Source organism: Vombatus ursinus, unplaced genomic scaffold (genome assembly GCF_900497805.2).
Source record: "Vombatus ursinus unplaced genomic scaffold, bare-nosed wombat genome assembly UNPS02014786.1, whole genome shotgun sequence".
Lineage (NCBI taxonomy): Eukaryota > Metazoa > Chordata > Mammalia > Diprotodontia > Vombatidae > Vombatus > Vombatus ursinus.
Window position 1 is genome coordinate 37,405,621 of NW_020954564.1, and position 23,206 is coordinate 37,428,826.

Below are 23,206 nucleotides of genomic sequence, written 5' to 3' on the forward strand. Positions count from 1 at the left end.
AACTGAGGCCTAGGGCAGGGAAGTGACTTGTCAAATGTCACACAGATACCGAGTAGAAGAGATGAGATTGAAACCTAAGTCCTTTGATGACAAAGACAGTTCTTTCCACTACAGAAATTATATCCATACTTCCATATACTTTGAGGTAGGATACAGAAAACCATAAGTAAAAGTGGAAACATGAAGAAATAGGACAGAAATTTCAGTGTGTTCAGTTAATATGTTCAATGGTGCTTAATATTAATCTTCTACTCCTTTTCTTTTGCCTTGCATTTAAATCGAATAATTCAGACACAACTCTTATTATATCCACATGGAATAGACAAGGCCCAACTCATACCTGAAAGTCATCTGGAAGACTTGGCCCTGGTTCACATGCTGACTCCTGTTGTTGTAACCATGCAACATCTCCCCAAACAGAGTGTCGTTGAACTTAGAATCAGGCTTGAGGCACTTGGGGCCCTCACAGACATCCGATAGCATGAGGCAGGATTTACCATCTGGAGCCAGCTTATATTCCTCCACACAGCTAGGAAATGACAGAGGAGATAATTAGACCCACACCCCAGCAAACAGTGAGGTGTAATGGAAAGAATTGATGGAACTCAGGAGATCTGTGTTTTAGTCCTAACTCTTTCATTAGTTGTATGAATTTGGGAAAATCATTTCCCTTCTCTGGGCATCAGGTTCCCATGTAAATAAATGAGTTTGATTGGATGATCTCTAAGGTCTCTTGCAACTCCACCAGTTTATGAGTCTATATTTTAACAATTAATTTTCTTTTTTAAAAATGTATCTTACTTTTATTTATAACTTTTGTTTTCATATTTCATTCAGTTCTAAAGATATCCCTTCCCCTCTCCTATCCAGTTAGTCATCTCTTATAACAAAGACTAAAAAAAAGGTAAGTTTGAAAAAAAAAAACTTAAGCAAAACTTACAAACACATCAGCTATATCTAATTGTGTATGAAACATCCACATCAAATGTCCTCTACCTTTCTAATGAATGAAAGGAAGTACATCTTCTTAATTCTGTTCCAAGGTGAAGCATAATCAGTGAACACAAATGTTCAGTTTTATTTTTTTTTCTTTTGCTGTTTACATTATCATAGGATTTTATATAACCTTTTGATGGTTCTACTTACTTCACTCTGTCTCAGATTATGTAAGTCTTAAACCATGTTTTTATAAATTCATATTCATAATTTCTTACAGCTCAGTAATATTCCATTACAGTCACTTATCACAATTTGTTTAGCCATTGGGCAATCTATAGGGATCTGCTATACTTTTCCCCATTTCTTTGCTACCACATAAAGAAATGTTATGAATATTTTGGTGTATTTAGGACCTTTATTTTTGTCTCTGATCTCCTTTGGTTATATGCCTTGAAATAAGACTTCTGGGTCAAAGGATACCAATAGTTTAGTCACTTTTCTAAAAAGCATAATTCTAAATTGCTTTCCAGAATAGTTGGACCAATTCATAGCTCCATCAACAGTGCATTAGCATGTCTGCCCTTTTTTAAGCCTCACCCATATTGACTATTTGCATCTATTGTCATCACTGCCAATTTTCTGGGTGTGAGGTAAAATCTCAGAGTTGTTTTCATTTGAATTTTTCTTATTATTAGTTCCTTGGAGCAATCTTTCACAAGGTTGCTAATAATTTGCAGTTTTTGAGAATTGTCTCTAATAGTCTTCTTTTTTTAGGGCCCCATCTAGCTCTAACATTCAATGTTTTAAAGTTCCTTTCAGCTCCAATACATTGTGACTAAAAAGCTCTCTGTGTTCACTCATTTTGTGCTCAAGCATGAAAAATGCAAAATCTAGAGAAATAACTAGCACCAGTCTGAGAGTAGACCAATTCCTTTTCAAATAATTCCTTAAAATAATAATAACAATTCATTTATATAGTGAATTTTTCATTTGCAAAGCACTTCACATACATTATCTCATTCAAGCCTTACAACAGCCCTGCAAGTTGAGTATTACAAATAATATTATCCTTTTTTAATGAAGGTAAACTGAGGCTCCATTTATTCAAGTGACATGACCATGCTTACATAGCTTTAAAATACCAGAGGGAGGATTTGAACCCAGAACTCCCTGACTCCAATTCCAGTCACCTATTAATACCTAATGCTCCTGCTTAGTGGGACATAAATCCTAGGCATAATTCACAGGCACGGAAACATCCCTCAAACAGCCTGTTAACATATTCATCAGCAGTCAAAGAAAGGCGCTTTTAACATTTGGGGGGAGTTCAAGAATACTGACATGCTTAATTATACAACACCTTCTTTAAACACTTTCATGAACATACAGACCCTAAAAAAGGATTGCAGACCAATTGGAGGGGAATTACCAAGTAGTTTCTCAAGACAAACTGTATTCCCAAAGTAGCTGTCTACCACGTCTGAAAACTGTAGCAGAAACTAGGCTTTAATCACCCTTGTAACAGCAGGGATGGTCCCTTCAGCACTATGGACAGCTCTTAACACATTGCTTTCATTGAAGTCAGAAGCTGGAAATACAAATTGACACACGGCAGCAACGGCTGTCCTGAACCTCTAATCACCCAATCTTGATGGCCAATAATGGCCCCTAGAAAATGTCCTCTTGGCAGAGTTACATTGCTGAAGTGAGCAACTTGAACATAGTCACATATCAAGAACAGATAGTGGAGCAGCAAGGAGGACAGGAGATCTTCACAGGATCACAGATTTTGGAGCTTGAAGGGGCCTTAGAGATCATCTAACCCAATCCCTCATTTTACAGATGAAGAAACTGAAGCCCATAATGATTAGAGGATTTTCCCAAGGTCACACAGGTAATAAGTGGAAGAGGTAGAGTTGGAACCTAAGTCCTCTGACTACAAATCCACTGTTCCTTCCACTGTACTATACTGACTCTCTTTCACTCACTGGTTTTATTTTAGGCTGAATATCTTAGGGTAGGAGGAGGGAAATCAACTAGTCACAACTTTTTTTTTTCTCTATGTGGAAAGCTGTATACAAAACACTGTACAGGAAATGAAGTTATCACCTTTATCATCATAATTGTTCACATTTCTATACTACTTTAAGGTTTCAAAGAAAAAAACCTTCAAAGTAGGTGGTGCATATATTATTTTCCATATTTTTATAGATATGGAAAGTGAGGCACATAGAGATGAAGTTACTTTTCCAGGGTCACAGCTAGTAAATGTTAGATAGAAAATTCTAGTTAAAATATTTTGGCACCAAGTTTAATTCTCTTTGTGTTACATGGTGCTGGTCTCAAGAAGCTTGTAGTCTAAATTCTTTTCAGGTGCATGGCTTGCTGAGTATTTACCCATCACCTTTTCTATACCATCCCTTTGGTTTGAGAGTTCATGTGAATCTAGAATCCTGTTCAGAATTGTTTTCTGTGTCACATTTGACTTGGGGTAGGTTGGGGGAGTAATGCCCCAAATTCTTCATACTATATGAGGCTCTGAACTCACTTCTTACATCTTGATCATCTGTAGCAAGCAATAAAATGTTATAGACAAGGGGAACAGTATGTCAGAGAAGCTGGCAAGCCTATTCCCAGGGAGCCATGTATGACTGAAGCAGAGAGAATTTTCTTTTCTTTGAGTATCTGACTCTGCAATCCTCTGATGAATGAGCCTCCTGTATGCTTGGAGAAACATGCTTCTTCACTGCCTAGTCAGCAATGCTATGTCCTTGAAAACCAAAGGGCAATTACAAAGAACTATGACTGTACCCCCAGACATAAGGCCTTGAATGTGAGAGGGTTTCTTTTGGGAAATGCTTAAAAGTAGCTATACGTCTCTTTTAAATACACAGCCTCAGTTTCCTTATTATGGATTGAATGGTAGAAAATGCCTATGCAAAGTATGATGAACTCATTATACTTGAAGTTCAGAGGAACAATGTTAAAAAAAAAAACAGCTCTGCCACTTACTAAATATATGACTTTGAACAAATCACTTCATCTCCTTAAAGCTCAGTTTAATAGTTTGGAAACTAGAGTTAAAAATATTAATACTACCACAGAGATGTTGTGAAGAAAACACATATAAACTAAAATGCACTATAAAATGTCAATTATTATTATTCAATAATTCAAAGATCTATGACTTTATCAATATGGATACATTTTCTACCAGTGGAGATACCAACCACTCATTGCCTTAGCAAATGCTCTTTGTAAACTGGTGTGTGTACAAAATGTGGTGTCCAATTTTATAGTAATGACTTTTACACACTTAGCATTTTTCCTCAGATAAGACAAAGCCTATCCATTATCACTTAAGCATTCAAAGCTTTTAATCTTGCTAAGCCTATAGATTTAGAATTGGAAAGGACCTGAGAGGTCATCTAGTCTAAGCCCCTCTTAGTATGAAGGAACTGAAGCTGAGAAATGTTAAGTGACTTACCCAAAGTCACACAGGTAATATGTAGCCCAGCTTCCTCAATTCCAAACCAACCACTGTAGAATAAGAATCAGAAGAAATGGATTCAAGTGCCATCTGCATTATTTACCAGCTCAAATGTCTTATTAGTATTATGTATTAGCTGGGATAAGTCACTTCATTTCTACTGCATTCAGTTTCCTCATCTACAAAGTGGGATACCCTGTAGTAACCTCCATCTTTCCTACTTTGCAGGGTTGTTGTGAGAATCAAATGAGATAATGAATATTAAAACACTAAGAACTTTAAAATGGCACCCAATATCAAGTTATCATCACCTCCATTTATAGTCTCATCTTCATTCATTCATTCGTTCCTTCGATACATAAATATCACTACTACTACTATCACCGTCACCACTCTTGTTCAGCATTGTCAAATACCCAGGTCTAGGTAGCATAGAAGGAAGAGTAAATATGTTAATCCTAGTTGTAATCTTTATGTTCCTCACTAATTAAGCAAACTACATATTATCAATTCTGAATCACAGCACCCCTTCAAGGTATAATTATCTGAATATTTGTCTCCTTCGGGTGCTTGATGATGATGATGATGATGATGATGAATGAGGATGACAATGATGATAATGATGATGATTATGATGATAAAAACAACAACAATAAATAACTAGCATTTACACAGCACTTACTGTTTGCCAGGCACTGTACTCTTTATACTTATTACTTCATTTGATCCTCACAACTACCCTGGGAGGTGGGTACTATTATTATCCCCAATTTACAGATAATAATATTGAGGCAGACGGAGGTTAAATGACTTGCCCAGGATCTTCCTGATTCCAGGTCTAGTATTCTATCCACTGGGTCACCTAGCTGCTGAGATGGCATTTTGGGAGGGAGATGAGAAAGGCAGGAGAGGATAATGCCCCCTCTGGACAAATATGTGCTAATACCACTTGATTCTGCATTATTGAGTCATGTGTTTTACCAGGACTGAGTTGTAATAGAGTCTAGATAGAAGTGTTGTATGGAGAAACAAAGCATTAAACTTAGTATCAAAATTCCAGGGTCATACAGCTAGAAAGTGCCTGAGGCTAGATTTGAACTCAGGTCTTTCTGACTCCTGGCCTGGTGCTCAATCCACTAGCTCTCAGAAAGACCTGAGTTCAAATCTGACCTCAGGCATTTTCAAGTTGTGTGACCTTGGGCTAGTCATTAATCCATGTGGCCTCAGTTTCCTCATCTATAAAATGACCCGGTAAAGGAAATGGCAAACCACTCCAGTATCTTTGTAACTAAGATTCTGACATGATTCAACAAAAACAAAAAATTTTTATATGTCTTCTTCTTCTTCTTTTTTAAGGCACTAGGGGTTAAGTGACTTGCCCAGGGTCACACAGCTATTATGTGTTATGTGTCTGAGGCTGGATTTGAACTCAGGTCCTCCTGACTCCAGGGCCAGGGCTCTATCTATCCAGCTGCCCCTATATCTTCTTATGTACCATTTCACTTTTGTCTTTATATTCTCAGCCCCTAACACAGTGCATGATATGTAGGTGATTAATAAATGTTTACTAATTGATTAAATCATGTGAGACTATAATCTTTCATTCATTATTTTCCCTTTCTTATGGCTCAGAAGAAGACTCAGGGATAGACAAAGTATGCAGCTACCTGTAGTGTAATGAGAAGCCCAGTAAAGGACACTTTTGATATAACTTTTTCTTTCCCCTAAATGTACAGATTCGAAATATCAAAGAGTCAGATTACAAGGCTACATGCTTTTAAGGATAAAGGTTCCTACTCTTTATGTAATACAGGAATTAATTTTATTCTAAACCATATTGCATGTGTTAGTAACACACTGAGGAGCACAATTCTACAAACTTGAGAGTAAGAACACTTTGCCTTGGCTCTGCCTTTGATCAGTGATGTCAAGAAATCTGATCTCCAGACCCTTGATCACCAAAGACCTCAGATTTTTGTCTCTGGTTTACAGTTGAATTTAGGATTCACAGGATTATTGGATTTAGAAAAAATGCTTATGTAATCTAGATCAGGAGATCTTAATGTTTTTGTGTCATGGACCCCTTTTGCAGTCTAGTGAAATCCCTGGACCTTTCTCAATAATTTTAAATGCATAAAATACAACATATAGGATTAAAAAGAAAACCAATCATATTTAACTTATCAAAGTATTTTTAAAAATAACCAAGTTCATGAACCCCAGGTTAAAACCTCTGATTCTAGAGTAACCCCTATGTTTTATAGAAAAGAAAACTGAAGGCCAAAGAGGTGACATGATTAATTCAAGGTCACAAAAGTACTAAGTAGCAGAAGCAGGATTCAACTCACCTGACTCCACATCTATTTCTCTTTCTATGAAACATTCCTGCCTCCTAACAGGATTCCCATCTGGGAGCTTGTTTTGTGACCCTGAGCTTCCTTCCTAGCTCCATCTCTGGCTCTTGTCTCATAGTAATAGAATCTACTCTTTGCCATTTAGTGGTGCCATTAGCCTTGGGTATCAAGGACAAATAAAAGGCATATATTTGTCTGAGCTCTGTTATACTAACATGAGCAGCTTTCTCCCTCCAGCCACCCTGGGGCACAGAATGGTTTATTTGAAGGTCTGTTTGGCTTTTTTGGTTTTATGTTTTTTCTTTTAATTTTATTTTTGTACCATGCCACATAATTATACAGCTCCTTTGGAACATTTTGTCGTCTGGGAGACTTTCTTACAGAAAGTCTAAAGAGCGTAGGCATGTAGGAACTTGGCCAAGATCTGCACAGAGCTATATTTATACATATGCAAAGAGGAATAAATAAATTAAGTAAGCAAGCAGATATAAAATAGGAACTTTCTCCCAAGGCATGGACTTAGTTACCATTACCTCCTTCTTCTTATGGGACAGGAAGGCCTTTTATAGATGTGATTTCTCCTTTAAACCCACTTTGTAAAACCAAGGGCTATCTGGCAATCAACTGTAATCTGGCAATCAACTGCAAATCAAACAATTACTCCAAAAAATATCTAAGTGTATTCTGTGGGCAGAACATTGAGTTAGGTGTTAAGAGAGAGGCAAAACTGAACTTTGACCTTGTCTTCAAAGAACTCATAGTCTAACAAATTTGCTAGACAAATCCCAGGCAAACTAAGGTTTTTAAGGTTATTTGGAGATACAATGTAAAGAGATCCAGGCTTGGGGTTAGAAGGGATAGGTTTGAGTTCAGGACCTACCACATAAAGTCAATAAGCATTTATGAAGTGCCTACCATGTGTTAGGCATTGTGCAAATCACTAGGGATACAAAGAAAGGCAAAAACAGTGCACACCATCAAGGAATCTAGTCTAAAGGGGAAGAAAACATGCAAACAACTGTATACAAATGAAATGTTTCTCCCTCTCTCCCTTCACCCCCCCCTCTCTCTCTCTCTCTCTCTCTTCTCTCTCATAAATTAAAGATAATTACAGATAATCTATCCAACAAAAAAGTCATGATATCACTTGCAGTCACTTATTAGTTGTGAGACAGAGAAAGAACTTGACCTCTCTGAAATTCACTTCCCAACCCCTATAATAGGAATACTTGCACTGCCTATATTGTAGATGGCTACAACGACCAAACAGTCTGTGAAGTACTTTGAAACCAAAAAGTGCTATATTAAATAGAGTTATTAATGCAGCATGGTACTGATGGGGTATGGGCCCAAGCCGAGACCTTTGCCCCTCTCCTCAAAAAGAATCTGGCTCCCATTTGTCTACAAGCCCCAGAAAACCCTTCAACTTTCTTTGACCTCACTCATCTACTTGGTCTCAAACAGTTGCCTGAGGCTATACTCCACTCTACTGGCCTTTCCTTATCTCTTATTCTTATCACTGTTTCCCTTTGAAAACCTAATGAAACTTAGTCTTTGATCCTAGTATATTTCTCACCTTTGATCTTATCAAGACCCTATTTAAACCTCTTCCTTCCATCCCTTCAAGGTCTATTCCCTGCAACCTCCCAGACACTCCCAGTCACCCAGATCCTCTTCCTAGCCCCTCCTCCCAACACTCCAAAATTACTTGACTGCATGTAAGATTCATCCTGGCCGCCATTTAAACACTGAGATTTCCTCATGCCCGCTCATTCTTACGGGCGTCACTAATGTTCAGGTTCCTTAAGAGTCTGGCCTGTACGGCACATCCCCAATAAAACTTTGTCTCTGGCTGAAAGAAGATTTGGGCTGAATTCATTCTGGCAGGGCCTGCTGTGCTGTGATTTCGGGGTCCCAGAACCCCAAGAATCTAGATTTCATCAGTACAGTAGAAAGAACCAATGGCTGGGAGTTACCCAACCCGAACTCTGGCTCTGACTTTCCTATTGACCACGGCTACTTTTAGGTTGTTGGCTCTGACTTTAGCTAATTCTGACTTCTTCAAGTGCGAGATCATTCTTCTGCCCTCTTACCGTCTCTCTACTTTAAAAAACAACAACAACAACAACAACAACAAAACAAAAAAACAAGCTTTCTGATGCAAATGTCTCACAGGCACTTCTAAATGGGGTTAACTGTTTTGATGACAGAATTTATCTCAAGTGCAAGTAATGTTCCATTGCTAATAGACCTCTTTCAAAGTCTTATAATATTAATGCTGGTTTTGAAGGGCTCTTAATTTTTCATTCTTTCTTTGCATTCCTTGGAAAGGGCTAATTAGGTCCTGTATTTACAGATGTGCCAAGCCAGAAATGGGCCTTCCAGCACAAAGGTTGAAACATATAGATAAGCTCTCTTACTTACTATATTATATGATATTTTATATATACAATAATATAATATATAACATATCTATACAGTGTCAGTGAGGGTGGAAAGGAGTGGAGAGGGAGTAATAAATATATATATATATGTATGTATGTATGTATGTGTATATACACACACTTATTCAATTCACTCAAACTGTTTCAGCATGTGGTTTGAAGAGCCATCTGAGGCAAAAAGCCCAACTAAGGTAGAGTGACTAAGCCTTTGTTTCAGGGCACTCAAATCTGAATAGTTCTAACAATATTGGAAGAAAAAAAAAAGGCCCTGAGCTTAGCACCTAATTAGAAGGTATCATTAGCTAAACAAGATGCTAACAGATGGCTAGTAGCTCCTCCTCAGTTTCACATGCTGACCGACTCTCTGCACCATCAACGACTCTTTGGGCAGTAGCTGGAGAGGGTTGGGTAGGCTGAGATTTCTAACCCATCTTCAGTTGAAATTGTCTTAAAAATTGATATCCAGGCATATTCTGAGCCACTTTTCTGAGGCATAATTTCCACTATTTGCCAAATCAATAGTTAAAATGCTGACCCCGACCATGTCATATATAGTGGAATTAATATATGACATAGAGGAAGAAGACCTGTCTTGGAGTCCTGGCTCTGCTACATTCTTAGTGACCTTAGGCAAGTAACTTCTTTTCTTGATACTTCAGTTTACTTATCTGTAAAACAAGGCCACAAGACTGGGAAATCTTAAATTCCTATTTAGGGATATGATATGATCATTCATAGATGGGAACATCTGTGGAAGCCTACTCAGTCCCACTGAACAACAAAGAGGGTTTTAAAAAGCATTGGCAAACACAAAAATTCTTTTGTATGCAGGCTTGCGGAACTGTGCCTATGCATAATTTACATACCACTGCCCTGCAGTCACTTAAGTTGAAGGAGGACTGCCATAAATTTAGGTCTGCATATGGTAATTTATTTCTTATTTATTTTGCTGATTGACTGCTAGGGGCCCAAGATATCCCCAAGCTACAGTCAGAGCTCCTGTGCAGGTGTGGTAGAAGTAGAAAAGAAAAAAGACTGAAGTTTGAATCAGAAGACTGTGCTTGATTCCTAATAAATAATAATAATAATAATAGCTAACATTTATATAGCACTTATTATGTGCCAGGCACTGTAATAAGAGCTTTGCAATTATTATCTCATTGATCTTTACAATAACCTTGGGAGATAGGTGCTATTATTATTATTTCTTTTTCACTGATGAGGAAACTGAGACACAGAGAGGTTAAGTGACTTGCCCACAGTCACACAGCTAATAGATGTCTGAGGCTGAATTTGAACTCGGGTATTCCTGACTCCAGGCCCAGTGCTCTATTAATTGAACCATCTATCTGCTTTGCTAGTCCCCCTTACTTCCTAGGTATGTGACCATAGGCAAGTGAAAGTCTGCCTGCCTCTTTAAAATGGGCACAATGATATTTGATATTTAATAATAATCATCATCATAATAATAAACTACTAAGACCAACAATAACAATTGCAGCTAAAATTTATACAGTACTTTAAGGTATGCAAAATGCTCTATAATATTGTACTATTTGAGATTTATAACAACCTTGGGAAGTAGGTGCTTTCATTATCCCCACTTTACAGAAGAGGAAACAAACTGAGAGGCTAAGTGACTTGCCTAGGATTGCACAGCTAGTAAGTGTCTGAAGCTGTATTTGAACTTAGATCTTTATGACTGCAGTACCAGCACTCTATCTATTGCTACCTGGGGGGGGGTTGATTAAATATGGGAAATTACATTGCATTTTTAATGTTTTATTTTATACAAAGACCTATCTTTCAAAGGTAAATATACTCCCAGTGATGCTTATGGTTGGGAATCTTGGAAACATAATCTCTGGAGAATCAAAGTGAGCAGAAGGGCAATGGAGACTTGCATGATGAGTGCACAAAGGATGAAGCACATTTGTGAGGATGTGCTTTTATGCACAAGAAAGGCTTACGGAATATCACTGAGCACATATGATCAGCAAAGGAGGTACAGAAGTCATATGGCAAGAGTGACAGATAGATAGTATATGGAGAGCCTAGGTGCTCCATTGGTTCCCATGAAATGTCGAGACTCCGAGGAAAGCTTTCCAGCATGCTGATTCTTTCGGGGTGAGGATCTCTAGAAGAACATGGATAGGAATTGCATGGGATGATAGGACATGCATGAATTAGGATTTGCACCAATGTAAGAATTGGCAACATTGATGAGATCATTATTATATAATATAATTAATAATTAGATAAAGAAAGAAAAGAGGATTAGGAAGGAGAAATGCACAACAAAATGTCCATTACACTGAGTGTGGGGGAAAGAATAAACCATTCTAGTTAATTTAATTTCCTCTGTCACTGATAATGAGTCCCCACATCCTTTTTCTTTTAACCCCTATGGATGAAAATTACTTTTGCATATTTTAGGTTGCTTAACCTACTGGGCTTTCCTCAGTATTTTTTTTTTCTTTTGTAAAATGAGAAGGTTATGCGAACTGTCCCCTGAGATCTCTTCCTAATTTAGAACCATAATCCTATTATCTCAATTTCTTGTTGAAGTGAGTAATAAGAATAAAGTCCCTCTCATTTGTAAAGTGTTTTACAATTTAAGAAATATTTTCATACATGTTGTCACATTTGATCTTCACAATAATCCTGGGAAGTAAAAAGGGTAGAGATCTCTGTTTTTCAGATAGAGATACTGAGGCTAATTGACTTTAAATGACTTGCTCATGTTCCCACAATTTAATAAGTGGTAGATTTGTGAATAAAGCTCAGGTCTTTGGATTCTTGTTCCAGTGTTCCTTCTACTATACCACCTAGCCCAGTAAGGTCAAGGAACCATAACTGAATCTTTTTTTGATAACTGATGATACCTCTGGGACATAGAGTCATCATTGTACACATTCATGACAACTGCCTAGGGCTACAGATGGAGATGGAGAGGATACAGGAGACAGGAACAATGTGGGCTGAATTCTGCTCTTAAATCTCTGATATTCCCTTTATCCATCCCCTTTTTAAAATTATTTTGACAGCACCATACTTCAGATCCTCATCACTTCTTCCCTGGACAACTATAATAAAGTCCTAATTGGGCTCCCTTTGTCCAGACTCAACTTTCTCATCTGACCCTTCATACTGCTGTTGCCTGAATCATCTTCCCAATAATCCTGTCATTTCCCAGCTCAAGAACTTTATTTTGTTCTCGGTTGCTCATAGGAGAAAATGCAAACTCATTGCCTTAGCAATAATAATTAGTATTTACAAAGTGCCTTAAAGTTGACAGATTGTATGTGTGTGTGTACATGTGTGTATGTGTGAGGTACTTTTACTATTTCCATTTTATAGATAAGGAAACTGAGGATAAGAGAGTTTAAGTGATTTACCCAGGGTCACACTACTAGTAAGTATCATAAAGCACTTTTTAAAAAAAATTTTATTAATTTATTTTGATTTATCAATAATCACTTCCATGTGCTTTTGAATTTAAAATTTTTCTCCCCCTTCCTCCCCCCCCACGCTCCCCAAGATGGCACACAATCTGATATAGGCTATAAATTTACATTCATATTAAACATATTTTCACATTAGTGATGTTGTAAGTAGAACTTAAAACCAATAGGAGGAATCATCAGAAAGAGGAAACAAAACTCAACAGAAGAGAAAAAAAAAATAACAATTCGGCTTCCATAGTTCTTTCTTTGGTTGTGGATAGCATTTTCCATCATGAGGCCTTTGGAGATGTCTTAGATCCTTGTATTGCTGGGAAGGGTTAAGTTTATCAATATTAGTCATTGCACAACATGGCTGTTATTGCGTACAATGTTCCCTTGGTTCTACTCACTTCACTCAGCATCCCACCATACAAGTATTTCCAGGTTTTTCTGAGGTCAGCCTGTTCATCATTTCTTATAGCACAATAGTATTCCATCACATTCACATACCACAACTTGCTCAGCCATTCCCCAATTGATGGGCACCCTCTCAATTTCCAATTCTTTGCCACCACAAAAAGAGCTGCTATAAATATTTTTTGTACATGTGGGTCCTTTTCCCATTTGTACAATCTCTTTGGGATACAGCCCTAGAAGTACTATTGCTGGGTCAAAGGGGATACACATTTTTATAGCCCTTTGGGCATAGTTCCAAATTGCTCTCCAAAAATGGTTGGATCATTTCACAACTCCACCAACAATGCATTAGTATTCCAATTTCCCCACATCTTCTCCAACATTTATCATTTTCCTGTTTTGTCATGTTGGCCATTCTGATAGGTGTGATGTGGCACCTCAGTTGTTTTGATTTGCATTTCTCTAATCAATAGTGATTTAGAGCATTGTTTCATATGACTATAGATGGCTTTAATTTCTTCATCTGAGAACTGTCTCTTCATATCCTTTGACCACTTATCAATTGGGGAATGGCTTGTATTTTTATAAATTTTACTTAATTCTCTATATATTTGAGAAATGAGGCCCTTATCAGAGAGACTGGTTGTAAAAATTCTTTCCCAATTTTCTACCTTCCTTCTAATCTTAGTTGCATTGGCTTTATTTGTGCAAAAACTTTTCAATTTAATGTCATCAAAATTATCTATTTTGCTTTTCGTAATGTTCTCTATCTCCTGTTTGGTCATGAATTCTTCTGTTCTCCATAGATCTGACAGGTAAACTATTCCTTGCTCTCTCAGGTTGCTTATAGTATCAGCCTTTATATCTAAATCATGTACCCATTTTGACTTTATTTTGGTATATGGTGTGAGATTTTGGTCTATGCCTAGTGTCTGCCATATTCTTTTCCAGTTTTCCCAGCAGTTTTTTTTTTTCAAAGAGTGGGTTCTTATTCCAGAAGCTGGGGTCTTTGGGTTTATCAAATAATATATTACTATAGTCACTGACTACTGTGTCTTGCATACTTAACCTATTCCCCGATCCACCACTCTACTTCTTAGCCAGTATCAAGCAGTTTTGATGATTGCTACTTTATAATACAATTTAAGACCTGGAATGGCTAGGCCACTTTCCCCTGCATTTCTTTTCATTAGTTCTCTTGATATTCTGAACCTTTTGTTCTTCCAAATGAATCTTGTTATTATTTTTTCTAACTCTATAAAATAATTTGTTGGTAGTTTGATTGGTATGGCACTGAATAAGTAAATTAGCTTAGGTAGAATTGTCATTTTTATTATATTAGCTCGGCCTACCCATGAGCAACTGATGTTTTTCCAATTATTTAGATCTGATTTTATTTCCGTGAAAAGTGTTTTGTAATTGTGTTCATAGAGTTCCTGGGTTTGTTTCGGGAGGTAGACTCATAAATATTTTATAATGTCTACAGTAACTTTAAATGGAATTTCTCTTTCTATCTCTTGCTGTTGGGTTTTGTTGGTAATATATAGAAATGCCAATGATTTATGTAGGTTGATTTTATAGCCTGCAACTTTCCTAAAGTTGTTTATTATTTCAAGTAGTTTTTTACTGGATTCTCTGGGATTCTCTAAGTATAACATCATGTCATCTGCAAAGAGTGATAGCTTTGTTTCTTCTTAGCCTATTCTAATGCCTTCAATATCTTTTTCTTCTCTTACTGCTAAAGCTAACGTTTCCAGTACGATGTTGAATAACAGTGGTGATAATGGACATCCTTGTTTCACCCCTAATCTTAGTGGAAATGCTTCTAGCTTCTCCCTATTACATATTATGCTTGTTGAAGGTTTTAGATAGATGCTATTTATTATTTTAAGGAAGACTCCATTTATACCTATGCTCTCCAGTGTTTTTAATAGGAATGTGTGTTGTATTTTGTCCAAAGCTTTTTCTGCATCTATTGAGATGATCATCTGGTTTCTGTTAGTTTTGGTGTTGATATGATGGATTATCTAAAGCACTTTTGAACTAAGCTTTTGTTGACTCAAGTCCATCACTCCACCCAATATATCATACAGTTGTCTAAGGTGACTAACAAGCTAGTCTAGCACTTAAAGTCTTCCACAGTTTAGTTCTAACCTACCTTTTCCTCCTTTTATTCCCAAGGTCATCCCCTTCACACATTCTATATCCCAGAAAAATGAAACTATGTAATGCTCCCTAATCTCATGCTGTCATTAGACTGTGGCCCTCTAGGTCGTCAAGTGCAGCCCTTTGACTGAATCCAAACTTTACAGAACAAATTCTCTTAATAAAATGATTTGTTCTATAAAACTAGGACTCAGTCAAAAGGCCACACACAAGGACCTAAAAGGCCACATGTGGCCTTGAGGTCACAGTTTCCTCACCCCTGGTCATTATACCATGTAGTTTCTATAGACTTCTTTCCAAAACCAAGTGTGTCTCCTTTTGAATGCCTTCTCTTCTATGAAAGATAAACTTAGTGAGAGAAAATCACATGTAATAGATGAGAAGTTTGATTCCTGCTTTAGAAAATAACTAGTTGTGTGATAATGAACAAATTACTTAACTTCAGTTTTCTCATCTGCAAAATCGAAATAATGCTATTTACACTACCTACCTGATAGAGTTGTTATAAAAAATTACAATGTAATCCTTAAAATACCACAAAAATAAATTGTTATTATTAGTGCTATTCCCCTCAGAAATCTTCTATATCCCTCCCCACCCCAGCTACATAGCTCAAAGCAATCTTTTCTTTCCCCCACTTTCCTTTTCACTCCATCAGACCTTTCCTATGCATTTAATGTTTTTTGAATCTTATAGTCTCTCTATTCCTGTGTATGTGCCTCCTCCTTACTATACTATACACTCCCCAGCATTATAAAAAGATATATTTAATCTAAACCCCTGCTTCATCTCTCTTGAGCTCTCCAAATGTTAGTGCCCTTTGCTTTCACACTTGATCCTCAAAGCTCTGTAAATATCTTCCATTTACTTATATGCGTATATATTGTTTCTTTTCAGTAGAAGGCAAGGTCTTTGAGGGGAGGGACTGTTTCTTTCTGGGCTTCATATCCACATCACAGTGCTTGGCACATGCTACATACTTAAATCCTTCTTTAATTGAGTTGAATAAAACTAAGACCAAATTCACACAAGGTATAAATGGCACAGCTGGGATTTCAACAGAGATCTTATGACTTGTCATGGTACGGTAGCAAGAACAATGGCTCTGGAACCAGAATACCCAAGTTCTATTCCAGTTTTGATTATTACTACCTTTGTGACTTGGGGAAGTCTCATGACCTCCCTGAGCCTCAGTTTCCCCATCTATAAAGTGAAGAATTTGAATGGTTGATTTCTAAGGTATGTTCAGACTCTAGAACTATGATCCTATGGACCTATGAATTTCAGAGTTCTTTCCAATCTCTCATTGTTGTTAAGTTGTTTCAGTCATCTCCAACTCTTCATGACCCTATTAGGGGTTTTCTTGGCAAAGATACTAAGTAGCTTGCCATTTCCCTCTCCAGCTCATTTTACAGATGAGGAAACTGAGGCAAACAGGGTTAAATGATTTGCCCAGGGTCACACAGCTAGTAAGTGTCTGAGGTAAGATTGAACTTGGGTCTTCCTGACTCCAGGCCCAGCAGTTTATCCTCTGTGCCACCTAGCTGCCCTTCTTTCAAATTAGGGCAGTTCTACTGCCCTAAAGGCAAGTACTTGTATATTTATGTTTGTATCCTAGTAATCAAAACACAGAATGCATTAATAAATATTTGTTAAACTGAACTGGATTATTTTAAGATTTGCTACTTTGGTTAAATGTCCAGCAGAGAAAAAAAAAGTTTAGCTAAGTAAGTGTCCTAATTAATTGGTTTTATGCTAGTCATTTTAAAAAATGAAAACCATCTCTCTTTGTAAGTCCTATCATTTCAATTTAACAAGTATTTATTAAGAGCCCACTATGAGTTAGATTTTGTAGAAGGTGCAGGGGACACAAGGGCAAAACAGCCCCTGTACTAGAGTAGTTCCTGGGGGCGGGGCAAACAAGATGCACACAGTCAAGTAAATACAAAATAAATGTGAAGTATTTTATAGAAGGATGAAGGTGGAGATGGTTAAGGAAGATGTACTAACAAAAGCTATAAGAAAAGGCTTCTTATTAAAGCCATCTATAGTCATATGAAAAATGCTCTAACTCACTATTGATTAGAGAAACGCAAATCAAAACAACTCTGAGGTACCACATCACACCTATCAGATTGGCCAACATGACAAAACAGGAAAATGATAAATGTTGGAGAAGATGTGGGGAAATTGGAACACTGATGCATTGTTGGTGGAGTTGTCAAATGATCCAACCATTTTGGAGAGCAATTTAGAACTGTGCCCAAAGGGCTATAAAAATGTGTATACCCTTTGACCCAGCAATAGTACTTCTAGGGCTGTATCCCAAAGAGATCATACAAATGGGAAAAGGACCCACATGTACAAAAATATTCATAGCAGCTCTTTTTGTGGTGGCAAAGAATTGGAAATTGAGAGGATGCTCATCAATTGGGGAATGGCAGAGCAAGTTGTGGTATATGAATGTAATGGAATACCACTGTGCTATAAGAAATGATGAACAGGCTGACCTCAGAAAAACCTGGAAAGACTTGTATGGTCTGATGCTGAGTGAAGTGAGTAGAACCAAGGGAACATTGTATGCATAACAGCCATGTTGTGCGATGACTAATATTGATAAACTTAACCCTTCCCAGCAATACAAGGATCTAAGACATCTCCAAAGGCCTCATGATGGAAAATGCTATCCACAACCAAAGAAAGAACTATGGCATTTCAATTGCTATTTTTTTCTCTTCTGTTGAGTTTTGTTTCCTTTTTCTGGTGGTTCCTTCTATTAGTTCTAATTTTTACTTACAACATCACTAATGTGAAAATATGTTTAATAGGAATGTATATGTATAGCCTATATCAGATTGTGTGCTGTCTTGGGGAGGGTGGTGGGGTGGAAGGGGGAGAAAAATTTTAAACTCAAAAGCATATGGAAGTGATTGTTGATAAATCAAAATAAATTAATAAAAAATTTTTAAAAAGAAGACTTGAATAAAAAAAAATGAAAGAAAGAAAGAAAAAGAAAAGGCTTCTTATAATAAGTGGCACTTGAGTTGAGTTTTGAAGGGAGCTATGTATTCCAGGCAGTAGAGATGAGGAGAGAGAGCATTCCAGGAATGTGATACAGCCTGTTCAAAGATACAGGAGTGGGAAATTGAATGTCATGTAAGAGGAACATCTTCTAGGCCAATGCAGTTGGAATATAGAGTGTAAGGAAAAATCATGTGAAATCTATCTATCTAGACAAATCAACCAGATTTAGAAAGAATGGCTTTATGGATCAATTAGCGGAGTTTTTATTTTATCCTAAAGGCAACAAGAACCACCAAAGTTTTTTTGAATAAGGGAGCAACTTGATCAGAACTATGCTTTAAGATTATAAATTTGACAGCTGTGCAGAAAATAGATTATCTTGTAGCAATAATGGAGATTATTGCCTCTTGGCAAAGACACTCACCCACAAAACATGAAGATGGTACTGGAAGAGGCATCATAAGGCAGAGGTAGAGTCTGCTGGAGACATAGTTGTTCACAACCCCCATTGAAACCATCTGAACAGTCAATCCCCTTGGAATAGTCATAGCAGCCAGTACCATCTTTCATTGGCCGCAGCTCTTCTGGGCACTGCAAGAAGAAAAAAAAAAGAATACTGGAGATTGGGGACATAAAAATATCCTTCATAGCTTCACTGAGTATCAGAACAAGGAGAAGCCAACAAACACAGTTTTAATATATAAACTATAGAATTAGAAGGAACTTTAGAAAACTGAACATTTTACAACATGAGTATCAGAATTTGTCATATATTTAGGATACAGAACATTAAAATTAGATGAAATCTTAGATATCACCTAGTCTGTCAGTCACCCAATCAACTGATCAAACCAAAATTTACTAAGCACCTATTATATGCTAGGAACTACTAAGGATACAATGACAAAAGTGAAACAGTCCTTGCCCTCAAGCAGCTTACATTCCATTGAGGGAGACAATGTGTACATAAAAAAGTATAATCAAAATAAATACAAGGTAATTTTTTGAACACAGGGCACTAGCTGCTGGGTGAAGCAAGAAAAGCTTCACATTCCTTAGGAAGAGTTTTGAGGACACAAGGGATTTAAAGGGTCAGAGCTTAGGTAGGTGTGTATTTCAGGCAAGTGGGATAATTAGTACAACTTAATGGAGATGAGAGATGCATTATTTTAAATGAGGAAACTGAAGTCTAGAGACAAGAAATGACTTGTCCAAATTAACACACTTAATAAGTTGTAAATTCAGCACATAATTCATTCTTTGCTCTGGAAGGATAGTCATGAATGAACTGCTTTCCACAACCTGGAAAATGAAAGGGGTGGGAGGAGGCCCAGAACCTACTTATTCCTAAATGAAAGAATAGCTTTTATAGTAAAAAAAAAAAAAAAAAGATATAGTGAAACAACAAAAGCGTGTCAAATCTACATTTTGGGTATAGTTGGGACATCTATTCTTTACCAGCAAGTCACCCCTTTCACATGTATGGGGCATGAGGAATGAAAGATGCATCATGTTAAACGTGAGGAAACTGTTTTCATTACAAATGCCAAGCATGCATGTTAAGCAATCGAAAAAACATCATTCAGCTCAAATACTATCTATTCCACGAAGCCTTCCCTGACTACCCTGACTTACAGTGACTTTTCCTACTTCAGTACTTCCACAGCTCATGTTGTCTAAGACATAAGCCATTCAACGGGCTTTTTGCATAAACTACCTAATTGGTTAGTTTGGTTTTTTGTTTGTTTGTTTGTTTTTAAGGTATATGATTTGTCTTCCTATCTCTAATATGTTATGTTAGGGTAGGTACTGTGCTTCACAGTAGACACCATTTAAATATTTGTTGATGCTGAGAGAGAGGGAGAAAAGAAAAGAATTGACCCCAGTAGACCTTTCTGCTCCAAAAAATTGAATAACAGAAGATTTTTAAAGGTGCAAAATAAAAAGTCTTAAAATATCTGAAGGGCTGTGATGAGGAAGATTAAATTAAAAGGCAGAACTGAAATTTAAAGTTTAAAGTCACAAGAAGGTAGATTTTTTGCTCAATATAAAGAATTCCTATGAGTCATAGCTATCCATCAGTCAATTGGACTGTCTCAGGAGGTAGTGAGTTTCTTGTGACTTCAGGTATCTTCAGAGCAACTGGATGGTTCACTTTGTCATGAATGTTATAGAATAGATTCATGCTTGAGGTGGGGTGGTGTAGGGGGACACTGAATTAGATAATCCTATAGCCTTTCAGTATTTCTGTGTATGGGAGTTATTTATTTTATTTTATTTTACTTTATGTGGTTAGCCCATCCTATACATCTTGGACAGATGGAATATAACCTGCTGCTCTCCTGCTTTCTAAGAGGAAGTTAGGTCCTGGTTTTTCCATGAAGATTAAAACCCACAGCCAGACCATCCCAATCCACCATGAGAGTTGCCAAATTTGAATGCTCTTACTCCCTTATCTTCTTTCCTGCCTCACTCCTGCTAATGTTTCCTCCTTCTTCTCACCAGCTCTTGAACAATGGGAAAAAAAGCCCAAATAAAAAAGGTCAATCCTTTTGGAAAATAAATCGCATAGTAGAACAGCTCACAATTAAAAATGCATTATAGAGTTCTTGAGGATGAGTTTGACTGGAGCCGACACAGGTGCTAGTGAAAGCAGGTTATAAATGGCCTCTGTCAAGTTGAAGAAAGGTTATAAAACTGCTACATTTGGTGCTTAAAAAAGAAAATCAATTTTCTATGTGAGTGAAATGCCATACATATTAATAAAAGTTCAGGAGATCTCTTGCTCCTGCAGGGCTCATCTCTGGACAGAAGCCACTGAGGCATGATGGATTCCTGGCCAAAGGGCCATTAGCGTGTGGCTGAAGGCACATTCTGCCTGTCTTGGGTCACTGAGAGACAAAAACCTGGAAACAGTCCTGATGTCTTTTCATCAGGCAATGGGAAGTATCTCAGACCTATGATCAGTCAAACAACTTTTTTGAGGTAGGCAATGAACTCTCCTCCCCCAACCCAACCCTGACTTCCTTCATTTCATTTTGGCTGATGACCTAGGCTTATAGAATATTAGAGATGGAAGAGACCTTAGAACATAAAATATTAGAACATGATGGGACCTTAGTGCATAGATGCATAAAGCACAGAATACTGGAGTTTGAAAAGGCCTTAGAACATAGAAAGTTACAGAAGGAAGCAATCATTTTAGAAACTATCTAGTCCAATCTTTAAACTTAAAAACAAAAATAGCTGTTCTTCAATATAATTATTTTCCTCTGTAATCCTATGTATTTTACTTTATCCATTTGAAAATATTCTTTTGTGAGGGAGTCTATAGGCTTCACCAAACTTCCAAATGGGCCTATAATAAAAAAAAATAAGAATTCCTTGTCTATTCCAAACCCTACTTTTTATAGACAGGGAAACGGAAGACCAGAGAAGTAACTTTGTATTCCCACAGTTACACAGGCAACTTGACAGGAATAGTACATACCTGAGCATCAAGAGCAAAACAAAGGATTTGGTAAGTCCTCTTTCAAGTGAACAGACTATGATTTAAGACAGAGAAGGAACACGTGTTTCTTGGGGAACATTATAGACAGCCTTTGAGTGGAGGAGTGCGTCAATATTTCAGCTTAGCTTTGGTTTCTGTCCATCCTCTCTCTTCCTCCTGAGTTTGCCTTCTCCTTTCATAACCTGATTTTTAATCATTGCACAGCCATTTGTTTCTGTTTCTAATTGTGCATTTTAATGTTCATTAATTATGGGATGCAAATTGCTTTGAGTGTAACATTTGTAAAGAACAGCTTCTCCTTTCCCACCCCCATGATGAGAAGGTAAGCACGAAGGCCAGCTGCTCCACACAGGAAAAGGAAATTAAAAGAGAGGAAATAATGATAGCAACAATGACAATGGGAAAAAGCCTCAACAACTTTTCCTCTGGCCTGAATGAGCTGGTGAGGGATCGCTGTGGGGGCTCTGTGCAGCAAAGCCTAACTTGACTTTCTAAGAATTGGCTACTTAGGAAAAAACTCAGCAGTCAACAAAGGGACTAGAATAGAAATTTAAACTTCAGAGAGCTGGGAGGTGGAGGAGGGAAGGGAATGCGGGAGCTAGATGAACAAAAAGAAGTATATGAAAGGGATGAGGGTCTAGCATCTGAAGAAGAAAAATACGACTGGGGAGGAAAATCAGGAGGCAATCAGATGGACTTCAATAAATCACTGGAAATGACTGCACTGACAGAGAGGGCTTTTTTCTTTTAAATTAATAAGACCTATGTTGAAGAGCTCAATGACTTTCCTGGGGTGAGTAGTAAACTTTTTTGTGAACAATAACTGTATCCTTGCTAGATATGATATTTGGGGCAGAAAGCTAGTATTACCTGTCAATTAGAGCAGCACGTTTTTAAGGGGTTTCTGGATTCCGTGGGGGCTTAGTCATATAAATGGGCTTTACAAGATTATAGAAAGGAAGGCCCACAGAGAAGAAGAGATTTGACCAGTGTCACAGAGCACCATCCACCCAGTAGAAAAGTTAGGACTGGCGCCCATGTAGTCTCTTGGTTTCTTAGTTAGTACTCTTTTCTATTAAAACATGCCAATTCTATTCAAGTTCAAATGGCAAGGATGTTCCCCTCTGTAGCTGATCAGCTCACAGGGACTTGGGAGAGATTGGGACTTCACTCAAGTTCCTGATGGGGATGGAAAAGGCCTGTTTGCCATAAGGATGAGGCATTGTGGAAACACAAAGGCTGAAAGGGAAAATGAAGTCACTAAGAGCATGAAGGTGGCTGACATAGGTTTGTTCACAAAATCTTAGAAGACATCAAGGTTGAAGTCCAACATTTTGCTATTGGGTTTATAATCCTGCAGGGGGTCTCCTCTTTATATAAGAGGACAGAGTTAGAGACAAGTAAAAGGCCAGCCT

General features: G+C 37.4%; 1 protein-coding gene across 2 annotated transcripts in view; it reads right to left on the reverse strand.

Annotated features, from left to right (window-relative positions):
* The window catches only part of LOC114047044 (astrotactin-2), a 1,078,351-nt gene that overhangs the window by 477,024 nt on the left and 578,121 nt on the right, over positions 1-23,206 (reverse strand). For both annotated transcript variants that reach the window (XM_027867715.1, XM_027867716.1), the window contains 2 exons: positions 18,705-18,871; positions 341-529 (listed from right to left, as the gene is read on the reverse strand). In XM_027867715.1, the coding sequence (XP_027723516.1) occupies positions 341-529; positions 18,705-18,871 (356 nt within the window). The remainder of the gene's footprint in view (positions 1-340; positions 530-18,704; positions 18,872-23,206) is intronic.